Below are 19565 nucleotides of genomic sequence, written 5' to 3' on the forward strand. Positions count from 1 at the left end.
TCTTGTTTATGGAGCATTCCTGTGGGATGGAAGGGAGCGAGCCAGTCTGCTCTCGGGCTCGACGGGAGCTTCTAATGTCACCAAAATACCTCCATTCTGCACGTTAGGATGGGTTCTACGGACCAAACAGCACCGCGGGGGGAGTTTGTGTCTTCAAATGACTCCAAACTATTCTAATTTCCTGATTCTTGCCTCTAAATGAAGAAGTGCTCCACAGTTGCCGTACGAACCGATAAATTGTGGGAATGCGAGAGAATTTTTCACAGAGCGTGCTGGTTTTATTCTGTTTTATTGCTCTGGTTTGCAGCCTTTCCGTTTGTGGTGCCAAAGACATTTTTCACTTAAAAGTAATTTTTTCCCCATGAATCTGATTATCATCACACACACACACACACACACACACACACACACACACACACACACGAAGGCCAACCTGCCATTCTTTTAAACCACCATAAGACGACCAGCGTTCCTGTTTCATTGTTCAAAGGAGGATAAAACATTTCTGAACTAGAAGTCAGTCTGCTTTTTGTGTGGCCGTCTCCCACGGCAACTGTTGACTAACAGCTGATAGCTGCCGTTGCTAGGAGACGATGATGATGAATCAAAATGATGATGCAAAACATTACTTCCCCTTTTTCGGGACAATGATTGCCACTTTTTGTCCGACGGCTCCAAAATCAAAACTGTCCAAAACCGAATAGCTGATTATTATAATTATAATAATAATTAGGACCTTCCTCATTTTGCCCCCTAATGGTGAAGGCATGACCTGCCCTGCTCTGCCTCTGATTGGCTGATACTTTAGGCATGATTTAGGCAGCTTGGCGAAGGTTAGGGTGAGAATTAGGGTTAGCCAATCAGAGGAGGGCAGGTCACGCCTTCACCATCAGGGAGGGAAATGAAGCACAAGGGAACGTCTGATGACATTATTCTGCATAATAATTCCATATGTGCTAGAGTCTGCTAGAGGTTTTTTTTCCAGATAACTGGCTTTTAGTTCAACGGGACATTTTTCCAAATATCGCAGAATGGCACCTTTTGAACAAGTTTGAATAAACCCACAAAGTGTTTTTATTCTAACTTTCAACAAGCGAGCTCGGCTGAAGCTGCAAATAGAACACAGCGTTTGTCACACATTCAAGCAGCAGTATTTATTTGACCTCCATACATTCAATCAGTCACTCGGGGACCGAACATCAATAAAGAAAACTTTTATTTTTGACAAAAATACATCAAAACAGACTTCTTAATTTGCATTTCCAATTTGGCTTTAAAAGACAAAAAGCCAGCAGGCCACATGTTTGCTGCTGGAGATGTGGGTCACCGGGCTTTTGGCCTCCGAACTGTAAACAGACGTCGCTCTGCTTGTTGTTTGTCACACTGGTGCGTTGCCTCTGTTCTTTCTGACGGCGAGATTCCTCCGCAGATCAGAACGCCGACATCAGAGGAACCCACAGCTGCTATCGCCATCACAAAACATATTTATTCAAGGAGTAATTATCCAGCTGTCCCGCCGGATTCCTGGGCTCCGCCGGGCCGGGACCCGCGTTGGAGAAAGCCCCGGCGGCGTTGTGCATCAGGCCCCTCCCCCCGCTTGGATGAGGCGAGGGTCTCGGACTTTATGAGATCAGTCTGGCCCGGTGAACTGTCAATGTTGACGTTTCATAAACTCGGTGTTGTTTGAGTGAAAAAGTGGATCGTGTGTTTCAAAGCGGCGCTGCTATATCTGTCAGGAGCACCGGTCTCGCCAACCCCCCCCCCCCCCCCCCCCTCTTGATAAATGCCCTCGGTTCCTGTTGATCTTCCATTTTCATATTAAATGCGTCTTTATTGCTTCCAGATGAGACCCATTTGGATCGAGAGATTAAAGCCGCCATAAATCTACCCCCCCCCCCCCCCCCCCTCTTGCTCGGCCGCTCTGTCATTGTTTCATTATTATTTTTTTAGCAGACAGAACAAACCACTCATCTGCTTATTATTACTGCTCCTATTACAGCGTCGTCGTCTGAATGGAAGTGGCGAGGAAGTGACTTCGCCGAGTCATAGAAATGGTTTCTTCCTGAAAACATGATGTACGAGTGGCTCAGAGGGATTGGAAGTATAAGAACAATACAACAATTGAGAATTAAAGCTGATCTAATCTCCCCAGCCGTTTAGAACGCAGCCCTCCATGCGTTCTCTTAAAGAGCGAAGCCCCGGGTGCAGTTTGCTCATGAGCTTTATTGTTCTCATTAAAAAGACATCAGCTTTCCATTCCTGTCATTAATGGGTCAGGTGTTTCCCTGGGCCACTCTCCTGCCAGGCTTTTTTTTTCGGGGGGACAGTCGGGAGAGCCGGTCACTGCAGCGAGCGGCGCTAACGGTCTGTTTCCCTGCTGGGAGGAAGCCCTCGTTAGCGGTGAGCCTGTGCCAATTAGGCAGCAGGGGTCTGCCAGCCTCCCAGCTAATGACAAGGCTGCTGCTGCTGCTGCTGCTGCTGCTGGCCTGCCTCCTATTAGACCTGCCCCTGCACCCCCACCAGCCCCCGCCCCCCCGGAGCAGGAAGAACTCCGGCCAAACGAAGGCTCCGTCGTCTCGCCGGCCAAAATGTAACAGTTCATTTATTCTCCCCAAACATTTTCTCCCAGTCAAGAAATAAAAAAGGCTTTTTTTGAAAAGGCCAGCCAAGGTGCTTAGTGGTGGAGAGGAATGCCATTTAGGTCAAGAAGGGTTCCACTGCTTTCTTTTCTGGCTGGTGATTTATTGTCTCTTTTATATAGGAGGATAACAGGGACGTACTATATGTGGCGAGACGGTGGAATTCTGGAAATTCAGGCTCAGTGAAGCCACAACGTCCCGGACGCTTCTGAATCTCTGCTTTTATTAGAAGTGTGCCTGATGGGCTGTTATGGAAGTCTCATATTGTAACTTATTCAATCTCCATAAATGTTACTAAATGGGATTTATTCTTCTGAGCTGCAGAATTCATTTTAAATGTGTGTTTTTTGTTTAACAAGAGTTCTCTGGATCAAACTTCCTGTCGGCCGGCCAGTCACTGCAGCAGAAGTGTGGCTGGCATCGAGTGGAAAGCTGTTTAATAGCAGCAAACAGCCTGAAAGTTCACACCAGCGCGGTCGTTACGCTTCGCCGTTTGAAGGGAGAAACGTTTGATTCGCCGAGGAGGAAGTCTGTCGTGTCAAATATGTCTTGTATCACTCTTTTAAACCGAAAACTAAAATATAAAATGTTCCGTTTGATGTTGAAATCACGCTTTACCGAAACAACGCAATTTCTTCTTTTTGAAGTTTGTTTTATCGGTCACCTGACTGGATACCAGCGTCGTAACAGGAAACGTTGACTTTGTCAAAAGACAATCACTTCCTGTGTTATAACTTTCATTAGGCAATTTTATTTGTATATCACCTTTCAACAACAGGGCTTTACATAAGATATTAAAAGTATTGGAGAAAAAAAAACATTTAATACAAGCCAATAATAAAATCATATTATAAATAATAAATTATAATAAACAAACTAAAAAAAAATAAACTAAAAAAAATTATAAAAAAAATGTAAATTAAAAAAAAATGTAAAAAACTATAATAAATAAATAAAAACAAGAATATCAAGGAATAGAAAATACATTAGCTTCCCAACGGGGCCGTTACCCCTTCTGCAGCCGATCTCTCTCTCTCTCTCTCTCCCTCTCCCTCTCTCTCTCTCTCTCTCTCTCTCTCTCTCTCTCTCTCTCTCTCTCTCTCTCTCCCCTTCCCATTGGTCGACTCCAACGTGTTTTCTGTCGCCGGCGAGGAAACGTGATCAAATCCAAAATAAACGTTCACCATCATATCAAGTACACATTTGACATACTTGTGAGGTACTTGAGTATTTCCAATCCATTATACTACACATATACTTCTACTCCATTACATTTAAGGCAGAAACATTGACACAAAACTATAATGAACTTATAAACACACTTATGGACTAAACAACTCAACTTTACACAAAGTAGTTAAATCTTGCTCCACCTCAACGATCTACAATGATAAAACTCTGCTTTCCCATGAATGCACCACTAATAATAATTCAATAATATCCATGCTTTGTAACTATAACTACTTTTACGTTTGATATTTGAAGAGTATCCTAACAGACTATTGTTATATTACTGCTTTTACTTTAATATAAAAAGTATCTCAGTACATTCCCCAACACAATTCATATCACACACGAGAAAATACAATAAAAAAAGAATATTTAATGTGTCCATATCCTTAATAAACGTTTGTTTTGGGGGTTTTTTTTCCTCTCCAGCTGTCACATTCCTCCCGTATGAAATCAGGCGTGTTTTTTTGTTGAACCCTGTTTTATTGATGTTTTGTTCTTATTTTTAAGTGGATAAAATGTCCTACTTTTCTTAGAAAGTAATATCCTTTAGAGCATTTTAATTTCATGAAGTAATGGCTGCTCACGGGGGCCAGTTTCCATCATTCCAATCATGTGATGTGTTTTAATTGCTGAAAAAACTCCAACTTGTATTTGCAAAAAAAGAAAAAGAAAAAGAAAGGTATGCGTTCCCCTGGTTTTCTGGTGATGTCCGCTCATGTTCTTGTGCTGCGTGGACGTCCCGCCGTGCAGCAGCCGACACGGTTCTTACACGTTCCCCCCCGTTTGGTTCTCAGCGGGCCGGCCGGCCTGTCTGCGCGTTGGCCACAGAACTGTTTTTACAAGTGCAGAAGTGGCTGCTCCATTGCTCTGCAGCCCAACCGTATAACCAGGCTCTTTTCCTATTCTGGGGAAGCGGAGCGAAGGGAACGCCTCGTTTTCTCGGCGGAGATGAAGACACTTCTCCTTGTCCCTCTTTGTCCCGTCTTATACGTCTATTTCCTACGTTATCTTCCCCTCTTTAGCCAGACTTCACCTCCCCCTCCCCCCCTGAATAAATATACATCAGTGGCTTGGGCTTCTGCAGACGTTGGCTGCCTTGCCACTGAATTCCCCATTCCTCTTTTGAGACGGGCATCCCTTTTCTTTTTTTTTGCTCGTGGGTTTGTTGAAGGCCATCTCTAAGCTGGCGAACGCAGCACGCCACCGCCGCCGCCGCCTGAGTGCCAGTGGGGGTTTTTCCACTCACACTTGGCTGTCGTGGTTTCAACCAGGAGGCCAGACTTGAAGCCCTGCAGAGACACATGCCTTCTTCTTCTTCTTCTTCTTCTTCTTCTTCTTCTTCTTCTTCTTCTTCTTCTTCTTCTTCTTCTATCCTTTTTGGGTTTTATTTTTGAAAAGAATGTAATAATAACACACAGTATCTTTTGCGCGTCTTTATTAAAGTGCTGCTGCTCTTTTGGGAGGAGGCGGGGCTCCGAGGTCACCTTGGTTCCCTGCAGGTGCCGAACAGATGGGCGGACGCAACCACGCATACATTATGCAAATGCACCTGTACGTCAATGCACACGCATACATTAAGTCTCCGATCTGTGTTACCTAAGCTTGGCTTCATCTCAGAGCATATGGCAAATATGGTGCTTTTTTTACTGATAAAGTTGGCGTGACATCCATCTACCCAGAATGCTCCTCTCTGAGAAGGAGGGAGTGAAGTTCAGCCTCTACGAGGCCTCGGGGAGGAAATCAGCGCTCGCACACCAGACCAAACAGTAGCACTGGGGTCGGATTCTCTTCTTCCTCTCGACGAATCGGACGAGGAATCACCTCCTTGACCAACCGACTGTCTCTCTCTCTCTCTCTCTCTTTCTGACCATCTGCGTCGCAGCTCAACCCGGTTCAGCTCCTTCTCCTTTTCATGCGTTGACATTTTTATCCTTCTATTAAAACTTTTAAGGGCCCATTATCTAACAGGAAGGAATGCTGCTTTAATAGTGTGGTGGCTCCATGCTTAGGCCCCTTCTTTTCAAATGGGACCGACCGACACTCGCAGCGAGCTGCTCCGTGTTCTCCAGCGAGCGGCGGGCAGCGGAGACTGTGTGACGGCGGCGGACCTGAGTCCTCCTTTCACTTCCCCCCAACACTGGAAAACAGCCTATAAACCCTCGGCATGCCTTCCACCACTCCAGCAGCATTGTTCTGCCTCTCCACGACATGCTTCGGCTTTAACAGAGCCCTCTGGATCTTTTGTTTCCGGGGAGTCTCGTTGGTCGGCGTCTCCCTGTTTTAAGTTTTCTTTTTGTGCAGTTTCACATGTGACGTTCAACGTTTCCTGTTGTTTGTTCTCTTGTTTGGGAGGATTGAGATCGGGAGGCCTGAAGCAGCCGTGAGACGGAGAAGTCAGTAATGTGCAGATTTAATCCATCTGAGGGTTTTTTGTGAATGGGAGGTTTTCCTTGCTGCTGTTGTTGCTCTGCTTGCTCATTTCAAGATTTACAAAGACACTCAGTCACACACAGTAGAAACATAGTTCACACTGAGCAGTTTCCCTTGAGGCAGGAGTCGCCATCATCAGACATCTTTACCTTCCTGACCTGCTGCTCTGCAGGAAGTTGGCCGAGTCATGTGACCTGCACTTAATGCAACGTCCTGCAGGCGGCGCGGCTGATCTCACGTATCGCGTCGATCAAATTGATTTCTGCTTGGAGAGATGGAAAGATGATTTATGGTGGCGTTGTGAGATCAGAGTGGGTCACATGTTTAATGAAACTAAAATATCTTCTTAAAGACCTCGATTGTAATCAACTTCTGGGTTTGAGAAAATACATTTTCTGCAAAAGTAAGAAGCTTATTTTCGTACGAGGCATTTCTTCTCTTCCAGCCGGGGCGTTAGTAACATTTGAATCCGAATCGAAAGGCAGTTGGAGGATTGTTTGGCTGAGTTTCTGACTGTTAAACAAATATGTGACAGAAGAGAAAGCAAGTAAGGGAAGTAAACAACAGGGCATCACTACCGCCATGCAATAATAACACTCATGTCTGGCACCTCTCAAACTCACGTCTCTTTAAATCTCTGCAAAAACCAGAAACAGCATGTGGTTTTATTCACATTTCTGTTATGGAACAAACATGCATAGATAAATTAGCTACAAAGTAAATTAGATACTAGAGGAATCTTCTAGTCTAATTCTCAGGAAGAAAGCAATTTGTCAAACTATTCCTTAAACATATATATTATTGAGCGTTTGGGACAAAAGGGATGTATCTTTAAATGGTATTCTGGTTACCAACATAGATTTGTGTACAGAGGATGGAGTTGTGGCTCCTCTGCAGCAGGAACGCTCCTACTTGCTTGTTTGTGTGTTTTTAAGGATAATTGCAGCGTTCCCTTCTTTTTGTGAAAACTGTGTTTCCTGTCAGGTCTGTGCCTGTTGGTGTGATGGTTTATTTAAACATAGAGTTGTGTTTTTGGAGGCACATGTATGATCTAAGTTTCCCATCCAGCTCCGTATGAAAGGATGTTGTTCTTTCTGCTTCCCATCATGTAGTAATGATAAAAACTGGAGGCCTTTGGCAGCCGGTGAGAGGGAAGTGCACACGGTGGATGATCGCCGGGCCCGGCCCGGAGAAAAGGCCCATTGTGTCAACACTTTGGCTTTTATTGGTCCCCGGAGGGAGGCGAAGGCCCGGGTTCTGGCCCCGGCCCCACGTTTTTATTGATGGATGGTTCTATAGCGGGGGGCTGCGTGAAAATCCAGGGGGAATGAAGTGAGTTTTGGGATGCATAATACAACCTTAGTCAGTCATCTTTAGTCTTTTGGGGTTACTTAGTTGAAAATTCAATCTTGTGTTGAGTTCATAGATGTCCGTTTCTTTCTCCGGCCTCCGATGGACACGAAGCCAAAAAGAAAAGAACTACTGAGTTCCACATCCTCCTTAAATATCCACGTACGCTTCACAGCAGCTGCTCTGTTGACTGCTCATTTATGATCTCTTCACTCAGTCCTGCCACTGTTTGTTCAGAGGCTTTTGTGGAGCGCCGTCGAACCCTTCAAACCCCGTCTGCAAAACGACGACAGCAGGAAAAGTCGGATCGTATGACCTCGTGACACTCGACGTAGACTTTAAAGCCATGGAAAGTATTTAAACCCGGAGGTCATCAAACTCAAGGAATCGTCAGCTCCTTGAAGACAGACTCGATTAGATTTCAGCCACAAGTGGAAATCCATAGAAGGGCAGTTTTCCTGGCAAAAGAACGACATGGAAACCAACAAGAGGGCAGCAATGAAACGATTACGGCGGCTGCAGTTAAAGTACATCAATGAGTCATCGAAGGGACAATGGGCCACGATGATGATGATGGTGATGATGATGATGTCAGTCGATAAGTCTGTTGTTCTTCCTGCATTCAGCATCATCTCATTGGACGTGACAGTGATGTAGTGGGATGGATTTATTTCTTTATTGCTTCTCTTTGCATGGATTGGAAACGAGCTACAGGACCAACAGTGAAGATGGCATCCCGACATAAAGAATAGAATAGAATAGAATTTTATTTAAATAGGGACGATACAGTCGACATAGTTCCAATACAGAGAATGCAACTGATGTGCTGAGAGTTTATAGCTATCTTGTCCCTAGTTGGGCTTGTACGTGAGCAATAAAATAATATAAATGATCAACATGCTAAAACTATATGACACATCAATAAAATACATATACGTAATCAGCACAATGGGATATAGAGCCTCCATTCACACTGTACACAAATACACAGAATAAATGCAGAGGATGTGATACATAATCCAAATATTCTCCCGAGCCAGCGTTTACTTCCAGGCTAGCAGGAGCTCACCTGCAATGCATCTTGGTCCTTCGGATCTCCAATACAGCTCACACTGAGGAATGTGTCCCTGCGATTGACTACATTTCCCATCAACCCCGTTTGGGTCTGCACAAAAAGACACCAACACACTTTCCAACACTGGTGCACTGCATCTGGACTGTTAGGCCATGTTTATACATAACAATATTCCCCCCCTCCGTTTTCAACAATAACATCGTGCACACAACATCGTTTTCAAAAATTGTCATTTCCATCAACACGCATAAATCCGCCGTCGAGCGCCGTTATAACGATGCCAAACCTATGGGCGGCCATGCAAGCCAATCAGAATCCTCAGAATCAACAACCAATAACACCAGCGACCACCTGTGACGCTTGGGAACCTAAAACCCCGTTTCTCCCCGTTGACACGACAACACATAACCGGCGTTATCAGAAATCTGCACTTTGGCCGGAGTTCTTAGAAATCATCGTTTTCTGTGATAAAAACGGGGTTTTCGTGTAAATGAGAGGCCAAACCGCGTGGACATATCTGCCTTTTCCCTTCATGTAAACGGGGCCTAAGACCAAGGAGCGCTACAAGGTCGTCGAGGACATTTTTTCACACGTGCATATATGCATACATTTTTAATAAAAAAAACAAAAAGGAAGTTGGCTCATTAAGGAAGTTCGACCTCCAAACATCCTCCGTTGCGACAGCAGATTTAATGAGACATTAACGCTTCTCGCTGCCTTCCTGGGAAACTGAGAGAGATGTGTTTGCTTTTTAATGAGCCTGAGAGTCGGGGTTTGTCTGTAACCGCGGCAACCAATAAGTCAAATATCACCCCCCCCCCCCCCCCCCCCCATGAATACAACAGTATTATTACAGTACAGAGAAAAGCCTATAAGTGTAATAATTCATGACGTGAATCGTGCATCTTTTGTGTTTACTAAAGCTTTGAATTATGAAACTTTATTTTTCAAATGACATCATCTTTTGTGTCTTTTTGTCACATTTGTACTGAAGTGCTTCGACCTCAATGACTCGTGGAAATGTGCTGCCGAGGGAAGTGATTTCTTTTTCAGTGTGTTCCTCCTTTTCTTTTCTTTTCTTTTATGGGGGGATTACCTCAATAAAATTACAGGTCTATGAGATCAGCTCCTGCTGGGAGTTTTATCCTTTTCTCTAGGCAGCCTCCTTTTTATAGCCTGAACCTGAGGGAGCGTGTTCAAACAAGTGCTCGGGGCATGTCAGTCACCAGCGCTATCCTCGACTCACGGGCAGGATCATCCTTTCTTTTTCTTTCCACCAGCCTCCGTGACAATCGGATTTCAAACCGAAACTCTCAAGTTTATCGAATAATCTTTTTTAAATCCTAATCTGTGAATCAGACGGTGATGAAGTGTTTCTCCTGAACTCGCTGCTTTCTTTCACAGTGCAATCCGAAGGTGCGAAGGAGGGCCCCACCTGCATGGACAAGAACCACGGCTGTGCACACATCTGCAGGGAGACGCAGAAAGGTGGCATCTCCTGCGAGTGTCGACCTGGATTCCAGCTCACGCGGAACATGAAGGACTGCAAGTGTAAGTCTCACACACACACACACACACACACACACCAGCAGGAGGATTTATAGGCTCCTCATGAAAAGGTAACTGCGGTTGGAAGCCTGCCGATGATGGATAATTGTACTCATTCCATAAATGCCTTCCAACAGATCCGAAGTGAGACTCCTGACATTTGAAGTTACATTACCGAGGCCGTGACTAATCTCCCGCCGAAAAGAAGAAAAAAAAAAACATGTTTATCAAATAAGGAGCGATCATTTACACAACCAGGGCAACGTGGAGGTTACTGGAAGGGGACCCCCGCTCTGATGGACAGCGCACACTTCCTGTTGCCGTGCAACGGAGATCATCCTGTCAGAGCCGGGGCCGGGGCTGATGGGGGGGGATTTGTCTGTGTTTGGATAAGGATTGGAGAAGTGTTATTCTATAGTTTTTTTCCCCCTCTGACAGCCCAGGAAAAGGGCAAAAGGCTCCGGGATGGTAGGGTGCAGACAGGATGGCGGGGGAAGCCTCGTGCTCCTCTTTCACTCTGTCATCGCAGGTGTGTCAGAACGCCGCCTTCGCCTTCCCCGCCAGTAGATATATCTGCACTCACACACTCGGGAACCTGCAACCAGAAATCCTCCTCTTCCCATCGCTTGTGTGAAACTGACATGAGGCGTGCTTTTTGTGAGGAATGTCTTAAATCTGCAGAAGGAATTAAATGCATTGAGGAAGTTGTTGGCTCTCATATGGAGTTTGAATCCAGTCTGGGGAGTAATGGAAGAACAGAGCCATGAAAATGTGATTAACCAGGCAAGGTGGTCAATATGCAAATAAATAGATTATTATAATATATAAGATATTATGGTTTTAATTGGTCCAGTGAACGTCTACGGCTCGTGCTTGTTTTTGCCACCGACAGGCTCAGATTGGTATTAAAATTGTAAATTATTCTTTACCTTTCACTTGATCCGGGTCATGTGACTGGTTGCCGTAACGACGACAGGGGAAACGCTGTGGATGTGACACCAAAAAGGTGTATTTCTCTGTAGGCTCCTTTCCATAATAATACTTATAACAATCTGAGCCTGTCGTGGCAGAAATGAGCACTTTTTGTGGACATAAATCGACAGTTTCCCCCAACGATATCCTTGCAGCCTGTTTCTCAGAATAACTGGTCCAATTTTATTATTCACTTCGACACGAACACATGGGGTAAAATAGGGTCCAGATTGAAAAATATCAAAGTTGCCCTTTTAAATCTGAGCCCAGATTTTCTAATGTTGGAAAAAGAAATCCTGTTGAAACGTCTAAACAATAACTTTGCTGCAGATGCACAATCCTGAGAAGCTCTCCGGCCTCTGAAGGACTGAAGGGGGAACTCATATCGGTTCTCTACTCCCCCCACTGTCTACCTCCCTGGAGTTAACGCTGTGCTCTTCCATAGTGACGTGTAACTACGGCAACGGGGGTTGCCAGCACATCTGCGAGGAGACGGACCACGGCCCCAAGTGTTCCTGCCACATAAAGTTCGTCCTGCACAGCGATGGCAAGACTTGTGTAGGTGAGTCAGCTCGTCCCCGAGAATCCCCGCTGTGAGAACCAGGTTCATTAACGTTCAGGTGTTATTGTGATGAAATGCTGTAGCTTTAAACGTCTGAGCCTCCTTCCTCTTCATCTGTGACATACAAGGACAAAAAGGCTACCAACCACTGTGCTTTCCCTCCTCCTCCTCCTCCTCCTCCTCATCCTCTGCTGCTGCTCCAGTAACCTCTCAGTTCCTGCATCTGCTTTGGCTTCTTCCTCCTCTTCTCCTTCACTGGACGGAGTGCAACAGCGCCCCCTATGCCTCCACTGTTTCTCAGCCCTGCGATCAGGGTCAGCTCCTCCTTCTCCGTCGGGGGATTAACTCACACACCTGACCCAAACCTTCCGCCGGCATTTATCTGGGTTTGACTCGGTTCACTGAAGCAGAGTAAAAAAAAAAGGCATCTTGAGCCGCTGTTTCCCGTCGGATGGAGCTGCAGGTGTAACGCGATGATCTCCATAAACGTTGGATCGCGTTTTTAGAGGTTAACGATCACGTTAGTCAGGTGTGTTTTTTATTTTAGCACTTAGAACAAAGATCTTCAACCTGAGACCCCTAGAGGATCCGCAGAGTTACTGCAGGGAGTCCCCGAAATGACTTTTTTCTTCCAAAAATTTAAATATGTACAAAAATACACCTTAACATGAATTCAACTTATAATAAGAAAAAATCCTGTTTGTTTCATATTATGGTGAGAAATTGTGATGTAGAAATGCCAAATGAATTATTATTATTTAATGGCTTAACGCTGTATACATACATCATTACAAAGTACTGTTATACATGACACTATTGGCACTTCTATTATTATTGACCCGGTTTAATAAGGAACAATATCTTTTTTATGTAACAATTAAAAAGCTGCGTAAGTTTACACTGATATTTCAAGTTGCCAGGATTAAATACAAGAACCTTATTCCTCTGGCAACATTTATTAATTTAGTTTTTGCTAAATATGACATCTTCCTCCTGAAATACATTTTTTTAATTATGTCATAGTGGATAAATATGCACAGATTGTGTTTTTAGCCGTGCAGACAGTCGTGGAGAAGGATAAAGTTGCAGAAAAGGCCTTTAATGCAAGCAGACAGGCTTTGTAATGGACGGATGTGTTTTCATTGTCAGGAAGACAAACAGTAAAAGAACCCGGAGAGCGTGGTTGCTCGGTTTCCGCGGCTGTTAACTTTGATAGCTCGGTTTGGGTAGCGGCTGATTAGCTCAGTGCTTCTGGATCCCCTTCTTTTCTTTTTTTTTTGTTATTACCACAGCCTGATGAGAGCCAGAACCCCCGTGTCAAGGTCTGGTCAGCCAACCTGTCATTATTGCCGTACCGCTGCTCGGCCAAGGGGGGACGCCACAAAGTGGACCACAACCAAATTATACATCTCAGCTCGTCTCGTTTCCCCCGAAACAGAAACTTACATTCGCTGTGCCAGAGTAGGAAGTTAAAAAACCCTCTGGTTTGCTCCCTGAGAGTCTCCGTCTCCCAGACGCTCTATTAGCTATTATATTAGTTAATAAGACCTCAATAAAACAAACAATCTGCCAAAGAGAGAGTGACGAGGGAGTTGGAAGGACGACGGGAAGCAAAAAAAAAAGAAAACGTCCAATAGCAGCACACGCTGACACTGGTGGGTTTTTATAGCACTTTAGAAGCTAACACGGATATTTCAAGGTTTTTTTTAATGCTAATTATGACAGCTTCGCATTATTGTTATTTATATATTTTATTTCTTTATTTTTTTGCTTTCCCTCTTGCCTGGGGTATTGAGTTCTACTGTGGGTGTATAATGTGAGAATCAATAAAAATATCTGAATAATGCTAATTATGACAGCTTCCTCCTGAAATTAAATGTTTAATTATTTCATTTAAAACGAATGTTTTCACGTTCTAATAGAGAGACGAAGCTTCCAACGGTCTTAAATGTCACAAACGAGATGAAAACAGTCGTAGATAATCACCGCTCCGCCACCGCGTTCCTTAATAGTAAATGAGTGAGAGGAAGGTATCCACGGCAACCGTACAAGCTCTCCCCGTTTAGCTTAAGTATTGATTCTGATTCGGAAACATCTGTGATTAATTGAGTCTCTGTATACTTCATCAGAAAAAGGAAACGTGGCGTGATTACAAAGTGGCTCTGGCATCGCCGCCGGCAACGGCGTCCGTCGGTGGGCTTCCTTCGGTATTCTGTGGCTTCACTCTTCCATCCGTCTTGTTGGGTGTTTTCATATGGATTCTGACACATTTTCATTATTTTTGTTTGGTGGGGGTGTCTCTCTCTCTCTCTGCTCGACCAGGCTTGGTCATGCTTTTTGTAATAATAATAATAATAATACTCCATACGCTGCCCTGTTTGGACGTGTTATCCTTCCTCTCTCCCCTCTGTTGATACCTTGCATTACTAGTAGGTGGGGCTTTTCAATGACACACACACACACACACACACACACACACGCACACACACTCACACACACTCTTATTCTGTTTTTATCGCCTAGTCGAGCTTTAAAAAGCATCCAGTGAGTTCAGGTATCAGAAAGAAGGAGCAGCCGTCATGTGGAAGCGCTCACGCTGTTAGCAAATCATAAACATTCACAAATAGCAGGCAGATGCAGAGTTCAGTCATCTGAAGAGTCTCACACACACACACACACACACACACACACACACACACACACACACACACACGGCAACAGAGATGCATTTCATAATCCAAACACAGAGCTCTACAAACAACCACACAAACAGTCCATATCCAGCATGCATGCATCACATGACCGTAAACACATGTGATCTCCATGCACATGCCCGTAACGTAAACACGTTACTCGGGTGGTCCCGTGGCGTTCCACGCCGCCGTGTTCCCGATGCATCCTCTCTCTCTCTCTCTGTGTGTCTGCTGGTGGGTCGTGGTCTCTCTACCATGCATGTTGGGGTTCGGGCGTGGCGGTCTGTGAACCGTCACATGCTCCGTGGCGTTGACGTGGAATCTCTCTGAGTTGATGCTTCCTCATGTGGCCGCTTTAAAAACTCTTCTGATTGGTCGTTCTGACATCCACAGGGCCGGAGAGGCCATGCTTTTAATCACAGGGATTGATTGATTTTTTTTAAACATAATTGAAATGTGTAACTCTTCCCCTCAAAATGGTCTTTTACCATTTCCCCCCCAATTTGTCACCCGTCTGTATCGCTGATGAGTGAACGTGGTCCGCATACTTCCTGTGTAAGCGAGTGTAACGTTAAAATATACACTCAGATGGGATTCACTTGGCAAAACTGGCTTGTTTTTAATTAAAAGCCAATTCATTAGAAGTCAGAATTTGACATGAATGATAGTTCAAAGCAAAATAATATAGTGGTGGCACATAAATTGTCCGACTGGACGTCTGCCAGCGCTTCCAGACTCCACATAACACCCTAACAACATTAATTCTGAAATGATCTGACTATAAAAGACACCGTGGAGCTCAGACATAAATCCCCCCCCCCCCTCCCCCATCTTTCAGCTTGCAGCACTAACTCGCAGCGCTCATACTAACTAGCAGAAAGCCTGTAAAAACACACAACTTTGCCTGCACTGTGTGGAATATTTCACTTTTGCATGACTGCATGTGGCAGGTAACTCTTTTTTCCTTGAGATGTCACCCTTTTTTATTTATTTAAATTTTAGACGAGGATCTGTCATCATGGATTTGTTGTTAGGATAATAATCACCACTGTTTGCTCAGATGTTCCCAGCAAGAGGCTTTTTTTCTCTTCATGTCATTCTGTCCTCCTTTGGGTGGAAACGGATGTTATTTTGTTGAATTCAGCGGAGGTGATCCCCTCCCGTCATGCTGTCCACCTCCGTCCGAGCTTTGACTAGACCAGCATTAGTGACACATCTTTCACTTTGTGATACAAGCATCACATTTGATGCATTTTCTCCTGGATCTACTTTTTCAAAAAAGCCTTGTAGCCATGCAAACAAAAATATGAATTTGTCAAACCAAAAAAAACATGACTTTTGATGCCAAGATCATTCAAATATGTCCAGCCATTCAAGTTCTATTTAAAAAAAAAGTTTTACATTTGATCTTGGATTTCCAGGTGGCTACCGGGCTTTTCTAAAAAAAAAAGTAGAGTGAAAGAATAAATATTGCATTAATCTGCAGCACTAGACATCTTGCATGAATTATGGGCGTCTCTTCTTGTTTTTATTGGAGTTTTTGGAGAAAATAAAGAATGTGGGAACACAACCTATAATACCTTCTAATCCCGAGCAGCTTTGGATATCTGTAAGTAAGTTAGCGAAGCGTTAGCTGACATGCTAAACTACATTTGTTTCATTTTCTACCAATGAATCCAAACAGCCGACTCATCTGCTTTTTGAATATGCACCGTTGTGTTCCACCTCGTTTAACAATAAACGCCCCGACTTCATTACTATGGAGGAAGCGAGGAGAGTTCATTGATTTACCGTCTGCAGCGGCAGAAAGCAAAGCAGCTAAATATGCTGCTTCACATTAAGGGGAGGCCCTTCTCCAGCTCCCACAATCCCTCTGTGCTCGTAGATCCCATTTAAGGTGGGACAGGTTGTGTTCCCGTGTCATTTCTTCCCCTAAAATCTCTTTAAAAGCCACTTCCTGTCACAGTGACGGGAATAAAAACAGAAGTGGCGCCCATGATTGAATAAAAGGTGGATATGCTGTGAATCTCCTCAGATCAGCTCCTGTCTCATGATTTGCATACGGACGCTGCTGCGTGGCTCAAGTGTGTGTTTTCACGTGTGTTGTGTGGTGTGTGTGTGTGTGGTTGTGCGTGTGTGTGTGTGTGTGTGTGTGTGTGGTTGTGCGTGTGCATGCAGGGGAGAGGAGTGTCCAGTCCCAGGCAGCACCACAGCTGTTCCCCAATGGTAAATATGTGCTCCTCCGACTCCTCTCTCTGGGGGTCCGTGGGTGTGGTGGGAGGCACCGATCAGGGCCCTTCCCCTCCCCACAGGGGGGCATCGTCCTCCTGACCCTTGACCTCTGACCCCCCCACACCCCTCACTCCCCTACCTTCCTCTTCCTTCTGTGAATGCCCTCTCAATAACAGCCCCACCTTTACAAACACAGCTGCATGAACGCTGGAGGAAGATTTACTGTATCTGATGATGTCAAATGGAAAGATTTGACCAGAAATCAGATTTCTACTTGCAGTCATTTTGCCAGTCGTAGTATAGTATATATTTACTCACTTAAGGCAGTTTTGAGGTAAAAATATTGTACTTTCCACTCCACTTCTTCTTTTATCTGACAGACTTTAAGACTTTACATAAAGAAAACCTTTTGATTGAGTCATATAGTGTCTAAAAGAGTAAACCCCTTATAATGAAGTAGTAGATGCTCTTATCACATTTCTGTTTTACCTTCTAAACTTCTCAGATAGTTTCATTTAAATGAGTCGCTCAAAGAGGTTTCATTTCCAATATTTCCTTAGAAAACGGTGAAGATTAAACCAAACAATATTAATACAGATTTGTTTAGCAGTTTTTTCTTAGTTACCCGACCACATTCATCATATCACACCCCCTCCCAGGTTTATGTTGTCTGGAGGACCACCAAACTAAACTAGCCAACAGGATAGAACGTAGTGGAAACTGGATCCACCTCAAGCTACAGTAAAAATGCTGATTCATCAGTATTTAACAATGCAATTATGTCACAGGAGTAATATATCAATACTTCTATCACATTCATCCACCAGTACATTTCCTCTTCTGTAGTTCTGAGCAGCACAACTAGCCTCCATTAGAAAAACCCCAAATGATTTGAATGTGACGGCACAAAGACTGTGGTTTTATTTGTGTTTTGATCCGCCTGAAATGAAGCATGTGAAGGCCGTGGTGTTCCTAAACTCCATCATCACGGCCTATTAGCTCTGCTGACGCGTCCGTGATTGCTTCACAGGAAAGATAAAAACGTTCTTTCTCGTACACGTGTGATCCCGTCTCCTATGGTAATAGATCACATTTATATTCCAGTTTCTTCTTCTCGTTTGTTTCACGGTAAAATGAACAAAGCATAGAAGGGTTTTTTTTGTGTGTTTTGATAACATCACAAACGTGTTTTTTTAAATAGCCGAGAGATGTCGAGATAAACAAACTGGTAAATCTGTAACGATGTATCTAAAAGCTCGATACTTCAAAGAGATGCACAACGTAATGATAAGCACGTATGAGGCTGAGGGAGGAGGCTTGCTCTCCGAGGAGTAGCGTTCAAGGTAAGGAAACAGTCCTGTTTTTAAACTGTATGTTCCCCTCACGCTGCGATGGAACTGCCCTATTTTAAGGTTCTGTGTCCTAGTTTGTTGTCTTTTCATTCTCTGAAATAGAAACATTATGAGCACGAGACATATTTTGCTTTTTTTCTCACAGTAACTGTCCTGAGAGCAGCTCTGTGGTTTACTTTCACAGTTCTGCCTCTAGAGAACGTGAACAAACTGTTCTTATTGTGTGGCCTCGTGTTGTTGAGAGAGCATTCACCTCCGAGCTTTAGTGGGTTTTCTCATAACAACTTCACCTTCTGGGGAACCTGCATGTTTGCCATTTGGTCAAGAAAACTCTTTCATAATAATAATATTATATATATATTTTTATATATATATATGTTTTTTTCTAGATATATAAAAAAAAAAATTAATAAATATATATATATATTTTTTTATATATTTTTTTTAAATATATTTCTTTTTCTTTTTTAAATAATCAATATATATAAATTGTTTTCTTTTATATATATATATATATATATGTATATATTATAATATTGAAACATTTTAAATATATATAAGGGCTGTTCGATTTTGCCCAAAAATAAAATCTCAATTTTCTTCTCTCAAAATCCGATTTTCGATTACGGTTACGATTATTTTGTGACAAAAGGCAAAGAAATTATTTCAAATATGCTGTTTTTTATTGAACATTTTGCAAATAATTTCCCCGTTGGGATTTGAGTGCAAACCTTGCTCTTATTAAACAAAAAATCCCTCAAGGGATTAATATAAAGAACAATTAATGAACTTTTGCCATCTGGCTTTGCTCCATGTTATCTTCTTGTAGACCCCTTTAAACAAAAATAAAAACAATCCCTTTGGGATGAAGAGAAAAACCTCACGTTCACATGTATCTTAATGTGTGTCCATTAAACAAAATGAATGAATAAAGTGCAGAACTTTAACTTAACTAAAAAATCGATTTTACGATTTTCACGTTTTTAACATCGTCCTAACTACATAATCGCGATTACGATTTAAAATCGATTAATCGAACAGGCATAATATATATAGTTTTATATATATTTAAAGATATATTTATTTAAAAAAAGAAAGAAGGAAAGAAAAATTATTTTCTTTTGCCACCACAAACATCCCAGTGATGGACACCTCCGCCTCGTGTCTTCTTGTGAATTCTCTCCACTCACCCGTTTGACTGATTCCGCCCGTCGGCCGATGACAGGCGGCACCGCTGCGCTGCTTGTCATCGGACCCCGACGTAAGTGAATAAGTGGCATCTCCACGTCTGCTGGCTTCTGCCCCCCCCCTCTATGAAACGTACACTGTGGAAGCTCAGCCTTTAGACCAAACAAGCCTCACACGTCACACAGGAGAATATTTACAAAAGTCTGCCCGCTCTTACTGTAATTGCGGGTCCCGACTCGGTGCTCCGTAATGTTGAATCCAAAACACACAAACCCACGCACATACCAGAGC

General features: G+C 43.5%; 2 protein-coding genes across 3 annotated transcripts in view; both read left to right on the forward strand.

Annotated features, from left to right (window-relative positions):
* LOC311017803 (uncharacterized protein) overlaps positions 1-2594 on the forward strand; it is a gene marked incomplete at its 3' end in the record, with an annotated part of 31327 nt that extends 28733 nt beyond the window's left edge. The window contains exon 4 of the mRNA XM_084016380.1: positions 2278-2594. Coding sequence (XP_083872506.1) covers positions 2278-2594 — 317 coding nt within the window. The remainder of the gene's footprint in view (positions 1-2277) is intronic.
* A 7541-nt stretch (positions 2595-10135) lies between these two features.
* The window catches only part of scube3 (signal peptide, CUB domain, EGF-like 3), a 29190-nt gene continuing 19760 nt past the window's right edge, over positions 10136-19565 (forward strand). The window contains exons 1-3 of one of the 2 annotated variants that reach the window (XM_084015958.1): positions 10136-10278; positions 11693-11809; positions 16681-16728. In XM_084015958.1, the coding sequence (XP_083872084.1) occupies positions 10167-10278; positions 11693-11809; positions 16681-16728 (277 nt within the window). In that variant the 5' untranslated portion in view covers positions 10136-10166. The remainder of the gene's footprint in view (positions 10279-11692; positions 11810-16680; positions 16729-19565) is intronic. The other variant, XM_084015959.1, reaches the window with a different exon arrangement.

This window comes from Eutrigla gurnardus (genome assembly GCF_963514095.1).
Source record: "Eutrigla gurnardus genome assembly, chromosome: 8".
Classification (NCBI taxonomy): Eukaryota; Metazoa; Chordata; class Actinopteri; order Perciformes; family Triglidae; genus Eutrigla; species Eutrigla gurnardus.